Genomic DNA, 26,251 nt, shown 5'->3' with positions numbered 1-26,251 from the left:
AAAGGGGCTCTGGGAGTGCAGGTGAGGGGTGACAAGGGAGTAAAGACTGTCCCTGGGGCGCCTGGGTGGCTCAGTCGGTTACGTGTCCGACTTCAGCTCAGGTCACGATCTCGCAGTCCGTGATTTCGAGCCCCGTGTCGGGCTCTGAGTTGATGGCTCAGAGCCTGGAGCCTGCTTCAGATTCTGTGTCTCCCTCTCTCTGACCCTCCCCCGTTCATGCTCTGTCTCTCTCTGTCCCAAAAATAAATAAACGTTTAAAAAAAAAAAAAAAAAAGGGAGTAAAGACTGTCTCCTGTTCCTGCAGCACCTGCTTTGGACCTCGTGAGACCTCGTCTCTGACAGAAAAGCAAACCAAGACCGGCAAGCTACAGGCTCTCCTGCCTACAAGGTAAGTCGGGGCTCCGGGTCGGGACTGGCCCGAAGCAGACCAGTTGTTCCTTGGCAGGAGGGTGGAACATTTATGAAGAGGAAAGACCAAAAAATACATAGTTTCATCTTTTAAGCTGGACTTTGTGTCCTCAACTCTGCACAGAAATGACATATTTCATGATTCACATACTTTATTTGCTACCCTCCATATGCAGGGTTAGTTATCATTTAGCAATTGTTTTTCACTAAGCAACCACCAGACCCCAGGCTGCAGGAGGTATAAACAAGAGAGAATGCAGTTAGAAGGAACTAGGAGATAAGTTCCCTGTAAGCAGCCATTCACTGGTCTTATTCACCCCCATATTCTGGGGCCCAGAGAGTATCTGGCACTTGGCAGCCTCAAGCTGTTGAATGAATGACTGAGACAGACCTTGTTGCTGCCATCACGGAATTCAGTCCCAAGTGTGTAGCAGTTTGCTACGCAGAGAGCACACAAACAGGTGTCAGGGTACCAGGTCCTGGTCCTGCCTGTCCCTAATTTGCCATATAACGTGGAACAACACACACGGCTCTTCGGGCCTGAGGTTGAATAAGGCTGTTCAACACACATTCTCTAAAGTTTCTAGTTACAGGGGCACCGGGGTGGCTCAGTCGGCTGAGCATCTGACTTTGGCTCAGGTCCTGACCTCATGGCTCACGAGTTCAAGTCCCATGTGGAGCTTGCTGCTGTCAGTACGGAGCTCGCTTCAAATCTTCTGTCCTCCCCTCCTCTCTCTGCCCCTTCCCAGCTTGCGCTCTCTCAAAAATAAATAAATCTTAAGAAAATAAAAAAAAAAGTTTCTAGTTATAAAATGCTATAATTCTCATAACTAACAGTGAATCTGCTAGGATTTTTTAGAGGTGAATAGTGTTATAAAAGGTGTTTGAGGGGTACCTGAGTAGCAACCGACTCTTGATTTCAGCTCAGGTCATGATCTCACAGTTTGTGAGTTTGAGCTCCACATTGGCTCTGCACTGACAGTGTGGAGGCTGCATGGGATTCTCTCTCTCCCTCTGTGTGCCCCCACCCCCAACTCTCTCTCTCTCTGAAAAAAAATAATAAGCAAACTTAAAAAAAAAAGTGTTGAGATAACATTAAGAAGAAAACAAAGTCTATACTCCTTGGGTCCTTAACCTCTAGTGGTGTAGAAAGCAGAACATGAGGTAGACAAACTAAACAGGTACATATAAAATCCCCAATTCTAGGAATGCATGGATGGGGAAGGTTGGAGAATATGTGGGTGTGCTCCAGGGTCAATTCTTGAGCTGTGATTTAAGAGGCAAGGGGTGTGAGAGACATATGGTATCCACTTACCAGCCAGAATACCCCAGAAGTCCACACTGCCCACAGACATCCACCTCAAAGGCATCACTTGAAATCATTAGTCTCTCTAGTAAAAGCATACTGGCTCCATAACCGATTAAACAGTCACGTTCCATCTCTCCAAGACGCAAACCGCCGTCACGAGATCGACCTTCGGTGGGCTGCCTTTGAAACAAGTTAGACAAACGTGTCATTTTCACATTAAACAAACAGAGGGGCCGCATCACACGCTGGCTGAGAGCACACGGCTTCAGAGGAGGGTTCGCCTGGGTCCAAATCACTTACTAGACGGTGACCTGGAGTTGGGGGCTTAGCTCGCCTCTCAGCCGCATTGGCAAAATGTAAAATTTAAGGCTCCCAAAGAGCCTTAAATGAGAGGAGATGGAATACTAGTGATTGCTACTGTTATTATAATTGAGTGATAATAAAAAATAATTGTGTAATATTATATGACATAGTAAGTTAATATATAATCATATGAAGCAGCAGAGCTACCATTCCTACTACCATCGCGATATCATTATTGTTAGGATAGCACAGTCCTCAAGTCAGGAAGATGGTCTTTTGAGTATTTTCAGGGATATTTCGGTTCTGTTATTTCAAAGTGGAGAAACTAAGCAGAACAGACTGTGGAAGAAGCCTGGGTCCCCGGTAGTTCCTGCCAGGGCTCCAGGGAGAAGCAGCTCCAGGTTATTAAGAAACGAACATGGAAAGAAGCAAATGGAGTTTTATAAAATTTGGACTAGATGAGGAATCATCTGGGAGGACAGAGTGCCTGAGCCAGAAGGGAAGTTCCCCAGAGACAGGGAAAGTCCTGTGTGTCCCCTTCAGGTATGAAAACACTCTATTCCTCCTTAGAGGGGGCACTTCAGCTGGGAGCTAGGAGTCCCCTGAATGGATTCCCTGGGGCTGATGTATCTGCCGTGCTTGAGAATACTTTGAAAAAGTTAAGAATCTAGGACTCAGAGATACAACTGGGGGATTCTGAAACCACACAGGCAACCCCACCCAGGTAGTGACGCCACAATGTCTAAAAAAGAAAAAGTGAGCTATCTCCCTGGCTGGCTGATTTCGGGGTGACACTCCTTAAGCAGGAGTGGACCACAAACCTTGTTTGCTCTATCCCACAGCATCTTTTACTTTTTACCGTTGCCACCGATTTTCCAAAGAGAAAGGTAAACAGAGCGGGGCCAACATGTGCTCAAATTTTACCTTATGTTGTTGCTAAAGGTTACATTAGGAACTAGACTTGAGTTGTAGATTATTTGTTCAAAGACAATTTACATATAAAAAACTGACAAACAGTAAGTCTAAATGAAACAAATAGTCTACATGAACACACCATTAGTAGAAACTTCCTTACTGAGCACAACTTATGTACGTCTTTACCTGCTGACAGAACACCTGGGGTAGGAGGGTCCCTCTCTCCCTGACCACTGAACAAGTGAAGGTGGCCGGATCATACATGAGCAGAACCCAGACTTGAAATAAACCAAGTGAGATAAGGGACTAGGAATGGGTAAATGCACTCTTGGCAGTCTTCCCACGGAATGCACTAAAGTACTAAAGTAGTAAGTTTTTTACACAACGAAGCAAAAACCGTTTTGACACTTGTTACTCTGGAATCGATCTTAGATGTTATAACGGAAATGAAGGCTCTGGAGGGACCGCACTCAGGGGAGAGATACACCCAACCCAAGCAGGGTCTCACTGCTGGGATCATTGGTGTCCTGAGAATCTCAACTTCTCTTCCCTCTTCTGCAATTTTGAGCACACATGTCTATTATTTCAACAGCCATATGCATCTGCATCATGGGATTTAGCCCTCCACCCCCCTCCCTTGGTCTAAAAAAGTAAATTCACATACTAGTTGTTTCATCGCCGGTCCTGTCCCTACTGTAACATCTATGCCGTGATCAGTGAAGGCAGGCAGGGAACTGGATATTTCCTGAGCATCCCCCATCGATGGGCACTATACATATATTCTATATTCAAACCTCTGACATTCACCAGCACGCCGTGAAATGGGCATTAGTGTCGCCACTTCACGTAGGAGAAAAACCGAAGCTGCGAGAAGCTAAGTGATGTGTCTGAGGCTTGTGGCAGAGCCACAAGGTGGAGTTGAGTTTACGTCCATGTCTCTCTGGCTTCAAGGCCTGTGTTCCCTCTCCTGGCCCAGGATTCCTCGATGTTGGCATGAGAACCATGATGAACTGGGTAATTCTTTGTGGTGGGAGCTGCCCTGTGCATTGCTAGGTATGTAGCATTATTCCTGGCCTCCACCCACTGGATGCCAGTAGTTTCCCCCCTGTCCCATCTGGTTGTGACATTCCAAGGTGTCTTCAGACATTGTCAAATCTCCCCGGGAGGTAAACTTGCTTGTGGTTGAGAACTACTGCCCTGGACTATGCTTCTCCGACTAGTACTAAGTACACGTGATATAGTACAAGCAATGTAATACTAAGAACTAAGCACTAAGAACACGTGAAACAGTACCTGCAATTTCTTCCCAACAATTATACCCATTCATCAACACGCAGACACTGTGTTTGGAACTGAGGATGCGCTGGCGAATGGGGCACAGGTGGACCTCCTGGAGCTTATTCGAATGAGCAGGCAAGTACAGGTGCCTTATGCTCCAATAACACAAATTTTAAGAAATGAGTTGTGGCTTGGGCTCCCAAACAAAGTACGTATGTGTTTTCTGTGTACACATGGCAGCCCACAGGAGTATCCACGTGTGTATCTATGATGTGTAAGTGCGTCTACGTTCTTATACATGAACCTTTTTGAATGAGACCACGTTTGCAGACAGGTACAAGGTCAATGAGCATGTTACGCGACTACTGGCAAGACCTTCAATGGGTCTGCTCTTGTGCCTATGAAACGATTTTTAATCGGCTGCTATTTTTTCATGCTAACCAGACATATATGACTTTTGCTGATGCCCAGCACTCCAAATTTTGACATCTCAGGGAAATAGAAACTTCACGGAGTCAGCTTACTGCTGTATCTGGGCAATGCAAGGTAGACTCGACTGCATTAGAAATTCTTTTTGTGAATGCTTTTCTCTTACCTGGTAAGAACAGCTCGTGGGCCCCGCGCCCGGGCATGCATCTTATCCAGCACCATGTGCTTCAGTTTCTGATAGTACACGGGGCCAAAATAGATGTATGCTTCTAAGGGCTCGCTGAAAGAAAAGGTCAGAGTTTTGGGCTAAGAAACCAAGTTTGGGCGAACAACAGACAGCCTTTTCCAGGACCCCTCAATGGCAGGGCCTTGCTTCAGACCAGGTTTATGAATGAGTGGGAGAGAATGATTTTCATTGTGCACTGAATGAAAAGGCAAGATCTGGAAATATAAAAATACCATGGATACGTTAGAAGACACACTGTTTAATTAAGAAATAAAACCTTAAACAGACTATGAAAAAGTATGTAGAGGAAGGTCCCTCCTTCACTGTCCTCGCCCTCATCAGGCTACTACCTTTTCTTGCCTGGACTCTTGCACACAGGCCCTGCTTCTGCTCATATCCCTTAACGATCTTCTTTTCACAGACAAACCAGAGTGATTCCTTCTAAAGTGTAAATCCCAGCACTAATCTGTATCCTCCAAATTGTGTAACACAGCAATAAGGTCTAACATAATCTGGTTCTTGCCCACCTCTGACTCATTTCCTGTTGCCTTTCCCCATTGCTCATTCCACTCCAGTAACACCGGCCTCTTCATTGCTCCTCAAATGTAGGAAGCCTGTCTGCCTCGGGGCCTTTGCATTTACTCTTTCCTCTGCCTAAAACATTCTTCCACCAGGTATTCACATGGCTGTCAAGCATCTCACCTCCTTAAAGACTTTCCTTTCCCTCACCACCTTATCTAAAGAGGAGTCCTGCTCCCACCCCATCACCGTGCCCCTATGCTATCTCAACGCTTACCTTGGCTTTGCTTCTTCAGAGCACGGATTACCACTTGGTATTATAATCCACGTTTAGTATTTCCCTGATTATTGCCTGTCTTCCCCACCTGAAGTAAACTCCTCAGGATAAGCACTTGGTCTCCTCTGCCACTGTGGCTCCAGCACTACTAACCCTGTCTGGCACATAACTGGCGCTCAGTAAACGTCTGTTAAAATACAGCTGACTCGATGCATCCTTCGAAAAACTATAGTGAAAGTTGTAAAGGACAGTGAATATTTCAGTGCTTTGACAGGAGAAACCTTTTTTCTGTAGTTTGGAGCAATAGCAGGCAGGGGATTAAAGCCTCTGAACAATGTGAACTGTCCCAGAACGTCCTCAGAAGAAAGGGGGCTTATTTTTAAAATGAAGAAACAGGCACAGAGGGTCTGAGAGGCTTATCAGAGCTGCGGAACAGGCTGAGGCAGATCCAGGGCGCTCCCTGCCACGCTGGCCCGTCTTGAACCCCGTACGTTGGGCCACGGCACGATGTGCGAGTGGGAAGAGCAAAGGCAGCGAGCTGTGTGGCAGAGGTTCCATCAAAGCTCTTGGTCCCTCCTGCTTGGCTTGTCTTCCACCACTTTCAGCGCCATAGGCTTTTCTAGCTGTCTGGCCACCGCACTGGCTTAAGGACAGCCAGGTAAGTGGGGTGCAGGACACAATGGACAGGGTGTCCGGAGACACCACTCCTGTCCCAGCTCTGTCACCCAGTAATTACATGACCTCTTTACCTCAGTCTTCCTAGTTGTCCAACAAGGGGGTCAGACCAAGGTTCTTTCCAGCTCTGAGAGTCAAGGTTCCAATCCTCCACAGCATGGTTGCTCGTGGCAGAATTTATGGAACTCTGTCACCTAATGCCACCCCATCCCCAAATGAAGAGAGCCGTGCGCAATTTTCCCTCCTGGTTATCTCAAGGATGTGGCAAGGGGTGAAGCTGGTGGGTGAATGTATTCGCAAGCCCTTTGGAGAACTTTCAACTAATAAGCTAAACTAATGTTTCTCAAACTCTGCCTCTTGAGATGAATGGCAAACACATGAAAACACTAGCTGGGGCGTAGGGGAAGATGGTGTAGACAGAACCTGAAGTAATCTATCAGAAGCAGAGCATAACCCATCCAAATCTGTTAGTAAAATGATGTTTAGAAGGCCCATCAAATCCATTCATTGGATCTGCACAGTTTCTGGTCAACTCCATTATTTATGGACGAGGAACAAAGACCAAGACCATCAGTTTCGCCCTGACAACTGTAATTTTTGAAGTGGACATCAGCTACCTTCAGTCCGTCACTTTGGAAATGGACCATTATTCTCTTCCTGTAATGCGATTTTCTAGAACATCTCAGGCACGATACACCTAGGGAAATCTATGTTATCACAGTTCGGATAGATCATTTTAGAAAGCACTCAATATTTTCAAAAGATACACATTCCAGCCATTGTAATCCTATCTGGCTGATCTACATACAGCACAAATCAAGCCCTGGGTCCTTGCGCACGCCTCCACACCCAGTTTCACTTGTGTTCAAGCAGGGTGAAGCCTCAGAAAAACAGTAGAAACACCATGTCCCAGAGTTTTATCCAGCGTAAAACACAATGTGTGTCTTAACTTAAGCAGCTAATTTGACCCTTGAAAAGGATGTGTGAGTCAAGTTTCAAGAGCCTGTCTGTTTGCCCCAGGGTAACAGGAGGAGCCAGTGCTCAGCCCAGGAGAAGGCGCTTTCCCTTCCGCAAACTCACCTCAGGTGAGCGGAGGTCTGACCCTTGGAAGATGTCAAACCCACTTCTCCTCTGCAGGAAACACACTCTTCACATGGTCTTCCCTTCTCATCCTCTGTATCACCCACCTCCTCAGAGACATCTCCTAACCCATTCTTTCCCTTCATTTTGGTGAGAGCTATGTGTACTGATTTGTTCTCGGTTCCTTTACTGACAAAATCTTTATGGAGCACCTGCTGTGTGCAGGCATTGGAAATAAAACAGTCAACAAAACAGACAAGCCCTGCTCTCACGGAGGAGACAGGTAACAGTATTAGGCAGCATTATTACATGGGGTGTCTGATAATGATGAACGCAACAGAGAAATTTCAAGTAGAAAATGGGCAGTACAGTGAGGTGTAAGTTTTAAATTGGGAAGTCAGGGCAGGTCCTGCTAAGAAGTTACCTTTTGTCATATTTTTGCACTAAGTCTAGTAAATTTTAGTGGTCGGCTCCCTAGTTCAAGGACCGTGTTTATTTTGTTTCCCATTATATACCTAGTACCTAGCACACATCGTGAACGAATACACAAATGCTAGGACTCAGAGCACTAATTATCAGAGCACTGTCAGAGCACTAATTACCTGATATTCATCCTGTTAATGCAGAGAAAGTTCAGTGGTTATGGGATTTTACATTATATACAATTAAAAGTTGTATCGATATCCTATTTTGGAAAATGAACTCTCTTCTACTTTTAAAATGATAGCCTCACCAGTAAGAACAGCACTCCTTAACTTGTCAGTTTTCTGATCTGGATTTCCTCCCCCCAGCACTGTTTTACTGAGATATAACTGACTTCTACTGTGAGCAAGTTTAAAATGAGCAGCATGTTGATCTGATCCACTCATATATTGCAAGACGATTACCACTGTGGTTTTAAGCTAACCCCTCCATCACAAATTCAGATTTTCTTGTGTCCAATTTCTTAAAAGAGTAAAACTTATCCTAAGGTGTACCACAAGGGCTCCTACCTCTTACTCTAATAAAATCACGCTTTTCTTTAAAATGTCTAAAAACACACTTACCCTGTGATGCCAGATGTAACATAGTCTTTCCCCAAGTAGTTATAACCGTGGCGGACGAGGTCTTCACACACGTCCTTCACTTTACTGCCTCCAAACGCAGTGCCGTAGTGGAACCTGCCGTCCAGCACCCCGGCCTTGCCGGCCAGCAGCTCGATCAGCTTTCCCACCTGTGGGGTTGAACAGCCTTAGTGGGCAGCTTCCTGGGGTATAGGAATTCTGTCTGTTTAGCTGTGGCCTACTTCCCCAAACAGCTGTGAGACGGCAGTGAATAGTTACCACTCTCCCACGTGTGACGCTTGGAAAAGCCTGACGCGTGGGATCCAAGTTTATGCCCCCAAAAGCCCCACGAGATCGGCACTGTTCTTTCCCTCAATGTACACATGAGGGAACTGAAGCACAGAGAGGCTGAGCAGCTTTCCCAAGCTGCACAGCCGGTAAGTGGTGGAGCCAGGATTGCAAAACAATAACCATGGAAGGGAGATACAATAAGGTTAACACAAGAGGTTCTTTTTGCTGAGGGGCACGTGCATCCCCCAGAAGACTGCTCTTGAAGGAAGGGCCGGCATGCTTTGCACTCCCTCTCTAGAGGAGGGTAACCTAGCACTGTCAGGAGCTAGGAACCTCTTCATTTGGCAAAAGGGTCAAAGGGCCCTTTCTAAAAATAACTTTCAGGCTCTCACGGCCAACACTCCCTACGAACCCACTCCTGCCTTCTTCCTAAAAAGCAGTACCTCTGAAAGACATACTGACCGTCATTCGCGATGGGAAGCCATGTGGGTTCATGATGATGTCCGGACAAATGCCAGAATCACAAAACGGCATGTCTTCCTGAGGGACGATCAAGCCACAAACACCTGGGGGAGAGAAGATCCCATGCCATGTAAAGCACATCAGCAGAAAAGAAGACTGCAGTGCTTAACTGGCAGCTCCCCACCGCTATCTCTACAGCCTTCTGCATGGTCTCCATCAAGAGTCACAAGAGCCATTTCCAACCATCTTGCCAGATGATACAATTTGAAAACGGCCGTCCTTGCAGAGAGCCTCGCAGCCTGTGGACTGGCCTGCTGGCACGACACCCGCTGGTGCTGTCAGGCTGCTCGCCCAACCTCTCCCGCCACGGAGACCCAAGAGCGACAACTCCGCTGGGCCCCGGCCCCTGAAGCTTCAAGTCAACAGCGATTTCGCTCCTGGTCAGCTAGTCTGTGATCTGCTACCTCCCACTGCCAAATCACAGGAATCCGACTCCTCCGCCAAACACAGAACTACCTGTCTGACAGGTGTGTTCACATTGTGGTTTTAAAAAACTGTGATAAGGAGGATCCGTGTGAGGCTGACTTGCTAATAGGGCACCCAGAGCACTGGCTGATGGGCTAGTTTTTGCCAGGGCTTCCCTGGCTGAGCCTAAACTGCCCTAAGGAATTTTAATTCCTACCACTTACAACACATTAGGAAAATGATCTTTGATTGAAGCTGTAAAGTTGAACAAGAAAATTAAATGCCAGATCATTCTTGGAAGAAAAGACTGGAATTAGAAGCGTAATTCTAAGAATGAAAACAGAACAAAAACCTACCAGTTCCATGCACACTACTGATGGTCTCTTACATTATTTTATTACTCTCTTCATATTATTCCAACCTGTAGGGGATTTTGTTGCTTAATTCCTCTGATTTCATTTTCTTGGTAGGAGGGATGGGGCATCTTTTAGATTGTTAACCGCAACCTACACGATTTGAAATTGGAAAACTAGTGTACAATGGCATTGGATGGAGAAATAAAGTCCTTTCACACTTACTAAGATAAAATTCCCTTTCCCTTGTATATAAAGTTATCAAGTATGTGCACCTACTACACAGAAACTGCTCTACAAGAAATTCTTCATTCCTGTTTGATTTCTACATAATTACTCCAACTCTTTTGAAATAAAATTTTTGTGATGTGTCCTAATCACCAAAAGCTAAAGTCTAAAGAAAAAGAAAGCCATGTGCTTTCAGTATTGGTTATTAATATCCCGATTTCCAGCGGCTGCCTACAATATGGTAATTAGGTTCGTGGTATTGAATTCTAGAGCACGTAGGTACCATAACTGGCTTTTTGGTTGAAACTGTACTGTTTATTATAAAGAACGTATGCTTTCCTACATGAAGAACAGGAACAATCATTCAATTCAGTTTATTTCAAATTCAACTACGAGGTCTTAGAATTTAAATCAAGCAGAGTGTGTGACCCCTTCTTCCTTCCCTTCAAAAATCCATCTTGTCCACACTGAAATTATCTGACAAACACTCGGGCTACTGGGAAATCTACTCTGAAAGAGATCAAATTGTAAATCTAGGTGCACCGACAACAACATTGTGTAGCAGCGAACAAAATGTTAAAAATGGCAGTTCCTGCAGAGGCCGGTCCTGGGATGTGCTCTGGAGAGAATGTCACTTTGGCTGGTGAGGAGGTGGAGGGTTTGGCTATCTCCCTTCAAAACAAAACCAAAGGAAGACCTCAGCACCCTTCAGTAGCAGTTCACAGGGGGGAGCCGGAGTCCACTGCCCCCCCCTCCCACCCCCAGCAACATGAGGAGGTGGGAGTGAGGGGCAGGAGGTAGAGCAGCTCGGGAGGAAGCAGGGAATACTTATAATGGGGGGGGGGGGGGAGAGGTGATTTGCATTTTGGTATTTTTAGTTTTAGTTGACACGGTTAATCAAGCCAACTTAACTAAGCTATGAAAACAAAAGCAATGCTCCTTCCCCTGAAATCTGAATCTCTAATAACTTTGCTTGAAACCTGATTAAAATGTAGTACCGGTTTTCCTTTTTGGGAAGTAATTATATCAGCCCCTTTTTGACCCTGCATTTAAAAATACATGTAAGTAACTTTGGGTTTTTTTTTTTCCATCCCATTATAGGAACTGCTTTGGCCACATCCAAATCAAGGGCACCTGTAAGCCAAAAATTAAATCTTAGCTAACTTAAAATTACTTTAGGCTCTGAAAACCCTTTTATATGCCAAGATGGTTCCCATAGCAGACAGCCCTGTGTTGTTTGTTTTGTGTGAAAGTGAATGATAAAAGATCCATGAAATCGACACAGAAAGCCAGAACAGCAGAAAGAACTGAGGGCTCTCCATCACTGGGGCTTCTACCCTCTGCTGACTCGCGGAACAATGGAAGCTACACATCCAACTGCAGATCTAACACAGCTGTGCATTTCATTAGATGAAGAGCACTAGTGACACAAGTAAATAATTAACTTATTCTGGTCCGCTGACTGTGCTTATGAGACCAGTCATAGCTGACAGATTTTAATACAAGTTAACACAAAGAAACCATAATGAGCTTAGAAGTTAAAACAAAATATTTAGACAGAATTTGATGATCTTGAATCTCAAATGAGACAGATGATTTTTAAAAGTTTGTATTTTACGGAATTCATTAGGGGCGGGGAGAAGAGAGCTCACAGGCTTAGAACCAGACTTTTCTTTTTTTTAAAAAGGTACTTCTCAGTTTCAGAATTATTCCAATCCTTCATCAAAGCAAAGGAAGGTTTCTTGTCTTATTTTCAAATGAAACATTAAAACTATTTTCTCTGAGGATGGAGGCATAAAATTTCTCCCAACATTTAGAACTCTTAAGAAGTTATGGTCACTTTCCCTTAATGCTAGTTTAAAAATGTAAATGATATGCAGTCCGCTCCAGTGTGTTAACACTCCCCTGGATCCTTGAAAAGACGATGGACTACAAATAAACCATATCTAATGGAAGCTGTTGTTGAAACAATTACCGATTCCTACCTTAAATGCTTACACAGCATTTCAGATTTTAAAATAAAATTTCATCCCCTGGCTCACGCTGGTGTCTTAACCCCATTGTTTATAGCACAACCTCCTGGCAGCGAAATGCAAATGCACCAGTTTAACAGGGCCCGGAATGTGTAATGGACTTACAGGGGCCAACTGGGAAGTAGACCCCAGTCTACACTCCAGACCTTTTAGGAGCTGAAAATAGGTAACAGGGAGAAACTAGAACACAATGTCAGAGCACAACGGTTCCACAGATACCCCATCGGTGATGTATTATTCCATCAACATCAATATTAATTTCAAATGTAAAGGTGAAGAAGTTAGAGAGTCTAAACCCACAAGTCTGACCCCCAAGCCACACAGGAAAGGCAAACCTGGGGACCCACTGTCACAGTTGTCTGTGTGCCACCCCCTAAGCACTGGAGGATCTTACACCAATTTGTTATTTCTATTTCCGTAGCCTTGCAGAACAACATATAAATCATTTTAAGAATAGGTTTGTCCCACCAAAGTTGAGTTAATCCAATGAATCATTATTAGAAAGTATTTCTAATTATAAACAGCAAATGACTTGTTCACAAGTCATTTTTGGCTTCTTTTTTTAAAAACTAGTTTTAGTGTAATGGACCATTCTTAATTCAAATAGAAAAAAATAAAAGATAAAACAAAAGATAAGGAAAACAAAAGCATTCTAGTACCATGTCAAGACAGGAAAGGGAACAGAACTGGCAGGAGAAAAGTATAATGACATTTTTAATTCAAGAGCTGCTTTTTTTTTTTTTTTTAATTTTATTTATTTTGAGAGAGAGAGAATCACAGACTCCGAACCATCAGCACAGAGCCCAATGTGGGGCTTGAACTCACAAACTGAGATCATGGCTTGAGCTGAAATTGAGAATCGGACACTTAACCCACTGAGTGACTCAGGAGCCCTGAGGGCTCTTTTTGATGTGACTTCAGTGTGTTGAGAACGGACTAACAAATCATTTTCTATTTTGTTGATAACCAGGTCTCACTTGAACATCACGCTCTGCTTCACTGTTTTAATTAAAAAAAAATTTTTTTTGATTTGACGGGGGGGGGGGGGGGGGGGGAAGCATGTGCATGGAAGTGGGGCTCGATCCCACAACCCTGGCACCATGACCTGAGGCAAAATGAAGAGTCAGACACTCAACTGAGCCACCCAGGTCCCCCTTGCTTTAACTTTTATAAGTAAGTCTACTGTCTCGTGTAAGCACTTTTGGATGATGTAGGCCACTATGAGGCTGGTATCTTAGGACCCTTCCTTTCCTGAGGGAGGAAAGAGGATCCTGTCCCTCAGTTACCAAGCATATGTTCCGGATGAGGGCTGTGTCAGAGGTGGCAGGAGGGGGCTCAGGACTCAACCCCACCGACAGGTGTCCTGTACAGATTTCAGTGACTGAATATTGAAAACGAGAACATTTATACAATTCAGCTGGAGACATTCTCATGTTCTAAATGATGCAGAGTACATTGGGCAGTGGGTTCTGCTGAAATAATACTAATCAGAGGCTAAAATGATCTACTTTGACCTTCTGTGCGTACTCACCTCTTAGATAAGCTATTTATTCTGCAGAGTTTAACGCTCTCAGCACTAAGGCGGGGTGAAGTGCTGCTGTGATTTTTCTTTATCTGTCCCAGTGTAAGAAAAGTGTTGGTGTTTTGTAGAGAAGTAATGGTATTACTTGGTATTAATGAGGTTCGCAGACTTGGGGAGGCGGGGAGGAGAGGGTTCCATCCGCAAAGGGCTCATCACCCCCTGGACTCTCAGATCAAGGCAGAATATCAAGGAATCAGGGGACCTTCCTTTGACTCCCTGAGGTTCAAGCAATACAGTGTTCCTGTGGGAGGGAAAGCACCACTTTCTGGTGAGCCTTGGTTGTTTGGTCTTTGTAATGGGAATAATTAGCACCTATCTCATGAGGCAATTGTGTTAGAAGACCAGATGAACTAACGTCTGAGAGGTACTTTAAGGTCCTTAGAGAAAGGCAGCAACTAAACACAAGGAATTATTATTATATAAGAAACCTAATTACTCTCAGCAGGAAGCAAACTAGCAAAGCAGAGGAGACCAGCCTAATGAATAGAAGGAGCAGTAGCTGTGGCACTAACTGGAGGAAGGGGCCGAAAAGGAGCTCACTCGGCTGGGCTGTTGAGATCATCTGACATCATCAGGATGGTGTCCCCTACCAACTTTACAACTCACAGGCCCTGGGCTGCAGACTTCCAGAGCGAAATGGTTTACTAAGTGATGAAAGGGGGGGTGAGCAGCGGGGATGCTTTCCAGTTTGACCATTTGTATCAAGTAAAACGCGTTTTTGCTTTGAATAAACTCATCTCGATAAGCCTTTGTATATTCAGAAATGTGAATCTTTAAATCGAAACATAAAGGCTAACACAGGTGGTTCCTCCTTTCTTCCTTCCCTCCTTTCCAGTTACTGAATTAACCTTCTTTTATTTTTCACACCACCACCTTAAATAATCCCCAGGGGGAGGGGAGGAGACAAAAACTGTTGAATCATATTAGCTTTGTTTTGCCGTTGAATCACTTCCAGATCTATCACATCTCCTGCCATATCCCAGTTGACATAATTTTAATTTGGCTCTTCCTTACATCTTAACAGATAAATAATGCATAAGAAAACTTGATTAGCTTTCTTATTAAAACATCACTCTAAATGAGAGGAGGCGCTAGAAGACAATACAGTTTTTACACGGCTTTCCCATGAGCAGTTGAATGGTTTGATGTGATAAATTTGCATAGTCTGAAGCACACAAAGGGCTGATTAATTGAAACCCTTACAATGCTTCTGGAAGCAGCTATTGTAAAACAATAACCATAGGAACTTTACAAAATACACACGGCTCAATGTGTCAAGAGCTTAATAAAATGTGTTGAGGCTACACTATTTGGAAACAGAACTGGAGATTTTTATTCTGGGCCATAAAACACTAAACACCCTAATTTCAAAGCTTTAGTTGGATATTTACTGAAAGGTCAGAGGGTTACTAGCTAGCGACCCAAGACCAAAATTTGTTCTTAAGAAAGTAAATGAAATAAAATCTTCTTACAATTAAGGGGTCCATGTGGATAAAATAATCCTGATTTCTAGCATTAAACTAAGAGTTCCCAGAATTTGTTTTCAGACCAAAATTCTGAAGGGTCACTTGGCGTCCTACACCTCGTTCTGGGGCTCACACTGTTAGCTCCTTCGGCCTCCTTCTCCCCTCCCACTTAGAATCTTTCATTCAAGCAGGATCAAGCAAAGTAGGGAGCCAAAGACATCCAGACTTTGAAGCTTCAGTCTGGCAGAGAGGATTTTAGGCGGCCTCAAGTGCTACATGTGTACAAGGTACTATTATTATTATTTTCAATCAGAGTGTTTTCATTCTCTCGGTATTAGAAAACAGAATCCAGAAAAAGGAAATAAATTAAGACCCGGAAAAAGCAAAGTTTTTAACCGAAGCTTGTTTAACCAACGAACTTTCCTCTCAGCTTTTCTGCCACTCAAGAATTGACATGTTCTTACTTCCCACAGCCTCTTTCTCCCAACCGTACAAGGATTCTGTAATGTGTTGGGAAGTCAGGGTAGTTTTTTTTTTCTTCTAATACACATTCAACCAAAATCTTAATACGTTAACTCAGCAAGTTGATGAGTAACTTTTATTAACGCAAAATAGAGAAGCGAGTGGCTTTGTAACAGAACTGCTGCTGACAGGCGAGGGTCACAGAGGACTCTTGCAAACCATTTTATCTGTAAATATGTGATCCTTATGAACCAAAGATACTCTGAACCAGTCCATGAAAACACTGTATTCTGATAAGACTATACTTCTATTTTAAAACAAAGGTTGGCTTTGCTCTGTTTAAACTGGCTGTCTGAGGATTTAGGGGGAGATTCCGAGGAGCGCAGGCCATTATCTCAGATTTGCAGTTATTAAAAAGCTTCTGTTTGCCAGGACAAACACTCTTGCTCAAATACAGTTTTTCCTCTCCTCAGGAATACTATTTGGTATTGCTGCCCAATTCTGTGATCTACAGGACCTTTGTTGGAGGTGCTAATCCTTTTTCACATGAGAGACTGAGAACTGTTCTTTCAGGGAAGTGATATATTGCTTCCCCCACCCCCCCCCACATCAAAGGAGTCCACTTTTCCTCCCTCGTTGTGAATGGCAGCAAAAGTAGGAGGAAATCTGGAAATATAATAATTTGGTTTGCCTGTACACTGAAAGGATACTCAACTTGGGAACTCCCTAGGCTAACAGATAATTTCTGTTAATTTTTTTTAAAAAGGGGGAAATCTGCTTGCCCTTTCTTTTTTAAAAAAATTTTTTAAATGTTTATTTTTGAGAGAGAGAGAGAGAGAGAGAGACAGCAACAGCACATGAGCAGGGGAGGGGCAGAGAGAAAGGGAGACACAGAATCTGAAGCAGGCTCCAGGCTGTGAGCTGTCAGCACAGACCCGATGCAGGGCTCGAACCCATGAACCACGAGATCAAGACCAAAGCTGAAGTCAGACACTCAACCGAGCCACCCAGGTGCCCGTGTCCTTCTAATAAATGCAGTAACCATCAGAAAACACAAAGCTCAAGATAAAAATGTCTGCCTTGGATGAGTTCCCTTCATATAGAACTTATACATACCAAAGTTCAAGAGACTTAAATACGTAATTTCGATTTTAATAAAAACTCTTGTTTTAAACATGACTCCAATCACATTATATGTGAACATCTTTTTCTATCTTCAACTCTACTGATGAAGACTATGATGAGAAAACACAAAGAACATTCCAGAACCACGTTCTACTCTCTTTTGCCCCATGCAGCATCACTCTGCCAAGTCCTTCTTTTTTTTTTTTTTTAATTGTTTTTTTCAACGTTTATTTATTTTTGGGACAGAGAGAGACAGAGCATGAACAGGGGAGGGGCAGAGAGAGAGGGAGACACAGAATCGGAAACAGGCTCCAGGCTCTGAGCCATCAGCCCAGAGCCCGACGCGGGGCTCGAACTCACGGACCGCGAGATCGTGACCTGGCTGAAGTCGGACGCTTAACCGACTGCGCCACCCAGGCGCCCCATCTGCCAAGTCCTTCTAAGGCATCTACAAATCTAGAATACTTGGAAAAGAGAACAAAACTTCAGGGTTTTAAAACTTCTCCCCAACTGAGATTAAAACAGACTAAATAAAACTGTCCTTCTTTTGTAAACAAGTACAGCAAATTCGTATTTTGCAATTTTAGTAAAGAATGCACTGCTCTAGAGCTTCTTGATTCAAGACCCAGCTCTTGGTGGTGGGGGGGGGGGTGGCGGGGAGGGGCCGCTGACTCAGTGGCATTTAGTGAGGAGACATATAACAGGCTTCCCAAAGACCCAAAGGAAGGCTGTACTTCATTAACATTCTTTGAATTTCTCATTAGAAGACTACTGGAATTCCCTTATCTAAAGAGTGTGCTGTGAGCGAATCCTGCCTCCTCTGCCTTCATGAAATACTTCTCCTTCCCCACATGTGGCTCTCGGCTTAGTACTCCTCCACTCCGGAGGTCACAGAAGGCAACATCGTTTGCTGAGGCTGTCGCATTTCTAACAGCTCCTGCTCCAACGCTGATTCTTCGTGGGCCTTCTTGTATCAGCTACCTCACTGTCTGCTTATCGCACGGCACTGGTGCGGATTCCCAACTGACTACTCGGTGCTGACACTCCTGCCGCAGCTCACCGCCCGCTCTGTCCTCTTCAATCTTCTCCGTAAGCTCGGTTACAACACACAGCATGCTACTACGGTACAGCCTCCACCACACATTTGTTTCATTTAGCTACTCATTACCCCACCACCTTAAAACTGATCAGGCTCCAGCAGGATAGACACTCAGGTTCTGTGAAACTAGATTTTGAAGGCTCCTCTAATTGTCAGAGAGGAAATTATGGGAAGCAACAGGGGTAGAAATACGATCGACACACTACACGTGTACTGAAAGAGTCCTTGCTAAAATAACAACAGCTCTGTAAAAGTTAACTACTAACAAAGGACAAAAATCAGGCCATCTGCAGGGTTATATTTTGCTCTCTGAACACCAAAGATAACAAATACAATGCTCTAAATGCAGGAGGAAAACAGAAATGGGCATAAAGGTACATTAAATCAAACGATCTTTACATTTTCTCATACAGAATACACATGTGTCAGCTTCCTTCCTACAAAGGAAAAGATACAATTTCCAAACGATCCTGCCTGAAAATAGTGAAAAGGAAGCCCAGCTAACACTGCTCTTACTCTGGCATGTGTCTGGGCCAAAAGGCAAACGAATCAATGCAGGGATCCTGGTGTGACACATGTCCTGAAGATTCACATACTACTGAACCTCCATCAGCTCCTTTCATGACAATGACAGACGACCACAGCTGAGGCTGTGGACTGCCTTCTCCATCCTGTTCATGACGTCTCACTTGCCAACATCCAGCTGTTCTAGACCTCCTGCTGTTCCTCCCTGGACCCCACACTAAGGGCTGGGTCGTATGGCTCCTCACAGACGCCACCAGCTGTGCCTACTGCACGTGAATGTTCCAAACCAGCCCACTGTCCTTACTGTCCCTCGGCTTCCCTCTTTGCTGGCTCTGTCACAGCTAGCCAGAGGAATCAGGAGAATGCTCAAAGTTGAGGGCTCAATACTTCCTTTCATATCTGCTCAAATTCTTGATAGAATTTTAACCTAGGCCATGAGAGCCTGGCCAGAGGACTGATTAAAGAAAGAAATGGGGACAGTGTTTTATAATGAGTTGATCCTGGATAGGAAGGGATTCCTGAAAAATACAGCTTTACGCTAGGAGTATGTCTTAAGATGGGGGTTTGGCAGACATTTCTGGAATAAAGTATGTGGGGACAGTATTTACTCCAAACTGGTGGTAGAGGCGAGCCCTGTAAAACTGCTTATCCAAGAATGGGAGTTTTGAGAAAATGACCACCTTAAGGAGGAGATACACAAAAGCTGTAAGAAATATTAGATTTCAGTTTCAAGAAAAGGTTGTCTCTCCCAAGGGGGGATCCCTAGGGACTATGGCAATCTTGGGAGCAGAGTGGTAGTGGGATATCAGAAGAGACAGGAGCTACCTTTAACAGAATGGGAAATGTACTCAGATCAAAAACCCGGATTCAAATCCTGGCTCCGCCAGCACTGAGCTGAAGTAGGCAAACTACTCGCCTGAGTCTCCACATTCTGGTTCTATAGAGTAGAAGTAACAACATGAACTAGATCTGTAAAGGTTAAATGGGGGGAATGAAAATGCTTACAAATTATTAATAGGCAGAAGATAAAAACTGCTATAAGTTTACATGCAAATGACTCCCAAATTTTATGTCTTGCCTCAACCTATCCCAAGTACCCACCTACCATCGTCACTTAGAGTCTCCTAAACATTTCAGACCTGAAGCCCAAACTCTCAACCCCTGCCTAACTCTGAACACCTCGTCCCTAGTCTTCCTTGCTTGGTAAACATCAGCAGTTGTGCAGACCTCATCCTCTCCCTCAGTTTCTGCCCTTGCTCCCCCAAAACCTTGGCCACCAGCAAGTCCTGCTGGCTGGACCTTCGGAGCACACCCGGAGTCTATCACTTCCCTCCGTCCGCTGCTCCTCCTGAGCACACACAGCCATCCTCTCTGCCTGGACCACCGACCACCTGCTTCCCTCCTCCCCCTCCTCAATCTGCTCTCCATGGGAATCCAAGGTGCCCTCTAGGACTGGCAGTCAGATCTCCTCATGCCTCTCTTCTGCTCACCACCCAACAGCCCAACCGGCTCCCGGTCCACGTGGAACAAGTTCCTGTGGGGCGTGCCCCCCCCCCCCCCACCTCTCTCTCCTGTGCTTCCTCCTCCTCAAGCTTCACTGGCCAGAACAGTCTTCATTCTGTCTCCTGAAGGTACTGAGCTCGCTCATGCCTCAGGGCTTTTGGACTACAGTTAATAACCCAGGCAAAAGATAAGCTATTCTCAGATAATTAAGAGTTGAGAGAATGCAATTAGTATCCCCTCTAACGACTGTTACATTTATGCCATAATTCTGAGTGTGTGAGCTTTGAACATTTTTAAGTCAGTTTTCAATCTTTGGAATGATTAAAATAGCCAATCAAAACAAGAAGCTCTGGACACCAGATACAAGGTTGGTGCTCTAAATATCCTTCTCACTGGGTGTTAAAATAAGTTAGACACAATTTTTACTTCTGTTCTAAGGTACATGTGCTGCCTAAGCGAGCCCTTAACTTCAGTTCTGTCAAGTGCAGGGAAGAAAACCGAGGACACCAGGCACTCCCGTGTTGAGCTTTCCCAGATAACAGACACAGGGGTTTCCAGTCAACATGGCAGCTGGGACACATCTGTTTATCTCCACGTCCTCTCTAAACCTAATATGAAAGTTGACAAAAATTAAGGTCCAGACCTTTAAGAAAAACAACAGGCAAGAGATAAGAATTCTGTTGTGAGAACTGACGAGTGAAGAGCGGTAAATGGTGAACACAAGGAGCAAGGTAAACCCAAGTGCCTGCAGAAGAGGGTGGAGCGGAGAACTGGCTCAGCCCTCACCCCCACTCCTTGGAAGGCTCTGGAAACAGAGACACAAAGTACTATGAAGAGCGGGAGGAGGTGTGAGGCTCAGTCACCGCACCCAGCAACAATTCCAGTGGGTGCTGGAATTTAAAAGGTGCCTCAACTGACCCCTCCTCACTGTTTCCCCATCATCACGCTTTCCCCACTCACCACCAACCCCGCCTGTGCTACTGTAATAGCATTCGGCTGGTACCACACCTTCCCTTGTCCCCTACAGCTTTGTGTTTTCATCACTGGAGCCAGAGTAAGTCAGATCATAGTTCTCATCTGCTCAGACTCCTCCAGCAGCTGTCCACCTTGCTCGGAGGAAAAGCCAAAGTTCACGGCATGGCTTTGACTGCTCTGGGCTCACTAGTTCTGCTCCAGCCATGCCGGCCTCTAGCCTCAGGCCTTCCTCTTGCCTACAATGCTCTTTGGCCAGGGAGGGTGTGCTCCCTTACTTTCCCACTGCCATCTTTTCAATAAGGTGCAGCACCCCAGCCATTTTACCTAAAATTTCAACTCTTAACCACATGCCTTCCCCCCACATGCTTCCTATTGTCCCCTTTTGTTTTATCTCAATACGTATCCTTACCTCTCTTGCCCACAAGAATGGAAGCCCCACAAGGTTGCAATTTTGTCTTTTGTTCACTTCTTGTTACCAGGGCTTAGAATAGCACCACTTAGAAGATACTTAATAAATACTTGTAAAAATAAATGTCTATATAAGACATCATCAGCTCTTTACTTTCTTCTTTAATTAATTTTTGAGAGAGAGAGAGAGAGAGAGAGAGAGAGAGAGAGAGAAAGCAGGGAAGGGGCAGAGAGAGAGGGAGACACAGAATCCAAAGCAGACTCCAGGCTGTGAGCGTCAGCACAGAGCTCAATGCGGAGCTTGAACCCACGAACTGTGAGAACATGACCTGAGCCAAAGTCAGATGCTTAACCTACTGAGTCACCCAGGCGCCCCTGACTTTTTATTCCCTACCCTGAATAGCCAGAAACCACAATTCTCCCCCAACCCTTCCTTAAGAATTGAACCACAATGACCTGACACCCCAGGGCAGCAAGCCCAGCAGATGGTAGGGTAAGGTACCAGCCTGATACAGAGGAATTAAATCAAAGTCTGTGCACTAAATAGTGGGTCCCAGCCCCCTGCCCCTACCTGGCTCCCTGAAGGGCAGCTGATGGTCTTAAGTACTGTCGCGACCCTCATTCCCAGCTCCAACCTTCTAGCAAAAGTTAGAAAGATCCTAATAGAAACTGGCACTGGCAATAATCATGGCTCACTGCCTGATTCCCCTATAGTGAGTGATGTCCACCAGTCAACAAATTCTATTCCTGGGCCATAAAGCTTCCAATTGCTTTTTAGGGTTCATGGACATTTCGGGTATTAGAGAAAATTTCCCAACAACAAATGAGAAGGGGGAAGAAACCCCTCAAGGAGTACAGACAATTAGGAACAGAACACAGTTGAAAAGGAAAACAAACAACTAAAACTAAAAATGAATATAATACTAAAAATATATACTCATGGCTATAAGAAAGACTATAAATTAATATTTTTGATTAGAAATTAAAATACAATAGGTTTTAAAAAATCTGGAAAATTGGGGTGCCTGGGTGGTTTAGTCAGTTGGGCATCTGACTTTGGCTCAGATCGTGATCTGACAGTTCGAAGGTTCCAGCCCCACGTCGGGCTCTGTGCTGACAGCTCAGAGACTGGAGTCTGCTTTGGATTCTGTGTCTCCCTCTCTCTCTCTGCCTCTACCCTGCTCACGCTCTGTCTCTCAAAAATAAACAAACATGAAAAAAAAATATGGAAAATAAAGCCAATCAAATCCTAGAAAGAAAAACAAGAGAAGGAAATGGACAATGAGAGTACAAGGAAAATGATGAAGGAAGATTATCAACAAAATAAGAAAATATCTGAAAATTGAAGGAACTTGAACTTCCAGAATAAGAAGGTACCTGAGTTCCTAGGACAAGGAATGAAAATTTTAGAATTCCAAGAACAGAAGATAGTAAAAACTTCAGGGGAAGGGGATGGGAGGAAGGGGAAGAGAGAGAGAAATAGCACACTTGTGCACGCACGCGCACACACACACACAGATCAGGAAGAATAATGTAACATGGAATCTAGATAATAATACAGCAATGTTGTCAGGATCCTTAGAGAAAAGAATTTTTCAATCGAGAATTCTATAACCAACCAGGGTATAAATCAGCTAGGAAGACAGAACATGTTCAGATATACATGATCTTACAAAAGTTACTTCCTGCCATCCTTTCTCAGCAATTTAATGAACAGACTATTCCACTGTGGTGGGGGCAGGTGGTGGTGGGATGACATGGGATGAGCCAAGAAACAGGGGGCTCAGATGGGAATTTCACAAATGACTGCCACTAGAGTGTGTTATGGACTGTGTCCCCCATGTCTAGATCACCCAGGATACCTCAGAATGTGATCCTGTTTAGAGACAGGGTCTTTACAGAGGTAATTAAGGCTAAATAAGGTCATGGGGTGGACCCTCATCCAGTATGGCTGGTGTCCTTTTAAGAAGAGAGAGAGACATGAGGAGGTAGGTGCACAGAGAAAAGGCCGTGTGAGGACACAGGACAAAGTGGCCACCTGCAAGCCACGGAAAGGGGTCTCAGGAGAAACCAAACCTGCCAATACACTGACCTTGGACTTCAGCTTCCAGAACTGTGAGGCAATACATTCTCTGTTGTGTAACTCCTTGGTCTGTGATATGGGATTAAAGCAAATCAGCACAGAGTGCTTCCTACCCTTTCTTGAAAACATTTCTGGGGCACAGAAGATGAGGCTGCTCGCGGCCCTGAGCCAGGTTCTGCCCAGAACTCCTGTGGCGATCAGTTCTTAAGACACTGGCTAGGAAGCTGGGGCTCAGAGGAAAACCACCACAGATTGGAGCAGGAAGAATGGGGGTGCTACAGAGAAGGTCTTCTGGGGAGAAAAATGGTCCTAACAGACAACTGATCGTGTGGAAAATTGTGTTGACAGAATATTGATGGTATAGAAGAATGGAAAGAGAAATCAGAAAATCAAGCAAAATAGAAAAAGATTGTTAATTTCTGAAAAAATAAAGTTAGACCATAAAGAAAATGCCCTCAACTACTTGGTTTGTGGGTGAACAACATTTATATAGTTGTAATAATACAATCAAAATAAGTAACCTAACATTACGATAAACCTGTGCAGGGAATGGAGGTGGAGAGTGAGAAGGAAAGACAGCCAAGTTCCAGCTCCTCCTATCCATTGTAACAGAAAATCAATGGGTAATAGCAAACATGGATGAATAACATAAATAGCTGTTTAAAAATGTTATTTCGAGGAGCGCCTGGGTGGCTCAGTCGGTTAAGCATCCAATTTCAGCTCAGGTCATGATCTCATGATTCGTGGGTTCGAGCCCTGTATTGGGGCCGGATTGGGATTCTCTCTCTCTCTCTCTCTCTCTCTCTGTGCCACCCCCACTCTCTCTCTCTCAAAATAAATAAATAAATAAATAAATAAATAAATAAATAAATAAATAATATTTAAAAACATGATTTCAAAATAGAAGAATAAAAATGAGAAGAAATCTCTTCTGGGAAGCAGAACTGGAGAAAAGGCAGGGACAGATGTTTTTCAGTTCAAAACCCCCTTTTTTGTACTATTTGATCTTTTAAACCACATGCATTTATTACTTGATTAAAAAACTACACTTAAAAGAAACAAAAATTATGTTAAGTGTTCTACATCATTCCCTCCACTACTCTCTTAAGGCTTAAACTACCTATGTTTTGTTTGTCCATTTCCCCCCAATCTTTTCAATAAATCTGATGAAGCTGTAAGACAAGGGAATATCAAGGGAATCTAGGCTAATCAGAAGGTTTTCATCCTTGGATTAAAAGCCATCTGGAAAAGAATACTAGCAAGATAAACTCCTCACTGCAAGTGAAAGGTCACCTAACCCCAGGAGGGCTTCTTCCCATTTCATAGAGATGTACAAGTCAAGCCCCAGTAAGGTTCAACCGATCTCCAAAATCTGCAGTTTCACATCACTTCAGGCTGGAAACCACTTCTGTCAATGAACATTATCCCTATCATATTATTAGTTTGAAAAAATGTTACAGCAGAAAGACTCACTGCCATTACTTGCACCTGTAGAGGTCTGTATTTATAGGAGCTTACTAATCAAGTGTGTTTCTCATTTTCAAAAGTACTGCTTTGTCTATACTATACACACACATACTCACATACTATGTATGGATTAAAAACTGAGTAAAATCAATCCATCAAGAGTGCAGAATCTGTCCCTTTTCATTTCCCTATTTCAATTCATTCACATATTTAACCATTACCACACACCTATCAGGTACCCTCCATGAGAGTGGCTCTATCAGGCTTTATAAGAATTTAAGAATGTGATCCCTGTCCTCAAGAACTTTAGTGGAGTTAGAACACAGTGGATAATCACTGAAATGTTTGCCAGCCTTCCTCTCTTTGCACAGCACTCTGGTGGAATAAAACATGAGGATTTGGGATATTTGAAGTTTGTAAACTGATTCAGAAAATGGAGACCTTCTCTTACAGTGTGCATTCTTATAAAGTGTCCAGTGCCAATATTTTATAAGAAGAGTTTCAAGCTTTGTCCCAGTCCAAGGAATAGGTCAAGAAAAATAGAGGCTACAAATAAGATTATGGTTACTCCAGAATGACTTAGTAGTGTATCTCAGCAATTGCCTAGACCAAGAGAGAGGGAGAAATAATTTCAATACAGAGAAGTTGATTTTCACTGCTAATTACTGGAAAACACTAGAATCTCAAGAAGTGTTTACAAACACTCAAAAGGTATTAAGAGTTAGCATTTTAGGGAACCGTATGAATTAGAAGTGTCAAATTCACATGGATAAAATCTTTTTTTTTTTTTTTTTTTTTTTTTAAACAAAACACTGACAGCCTAAAACAATCTCGTGTCTGTCAACTGAAAAACAATGTTAGTCTGGAACAGTTTCACTGATGGAAGGAATGACAACTATGGCTGGATTCATTTGAGTAAATGAATTGTAATATTTCATATACTTGTGTGGCAAGCAAATAAAAGTTGAGATCAGCGAGAATATGCCATTATCTTTAAGCCCATCAATTAAAACCACGAAGACATGGCACTAGGAATTTAGGAGTAAAGAGGAGACACAAAGCTGGAGAGCAGAATGCAAAAGAGCCAATGTCAGTGGTCACTGCCGTCTCTTCCTGAGCACCCACCGTGTGCCAGGAACTATGCCAAATGCTTAACGCTCAGGACAGCAGGGATGTCAGTCAGGAGCACGGACTCCGGAGCCAGACTGCCAGGGTTCAAAAACCAACTCCGCCACCAACTGGGGACACTGGGCAAGCTACTC

The 26,251-nt window shown here is 44.0% G+C and overlaps 1 protein-coding gene across 1 annotated transcript in view; it reads right to left on the bottom strand.

The window, feature by feature from the left end:
* The window catches only part of POLR3B (RNA polymerase III subunit B), a 104,530-nt gene that overhangs the window by 4,399 nt on the left and 73,880 nt on the right, over positions 1-26,251 (bottom strand). The window contains exons 24-27 of the mRNA XM_045465699.1: positions 9,216-9,319; positions 8,466-8,632; positions 4,809-4,922; positions 1,724-1,897 (exon numbers count right to left, since the gene is read on the bottom strand). Coding sequence (XP_045321655.1) covers positions 1,724-1,897; positions 4,809-4,922; positions 8,466-8,632; positions 9,216-9,319 — 559 coding nt within the window. The remainder of the gene's footprint in view (positions 1-1,723; positions 1,898-4,808; positions 4,923-8,465; positions 8,633-9,215; positions 9,320-26,251) is intronic.

This window comes from Leopardus geoffroyi, chromosome B4, assembly GCF_018350155.1.
Source record: "Leopardus geoffroyi isolate Oge1 chromosome B4, O.geoffroyi_Oge1_pat1.0, whole genome shotgun sequence".
In the NCBI taxonomy this organism is placed as follows: Eukaryota; Metazoa; Chordata; class Mammalia; order Carnivora; family Felidae; genus Leopardus; species Leopardus geoffroyi.
The sequence above is the reverse complement of the archived record's forward strand: the minus strand, read 5'-3'. Positions and strand labels throughout refer to the sequence as shown.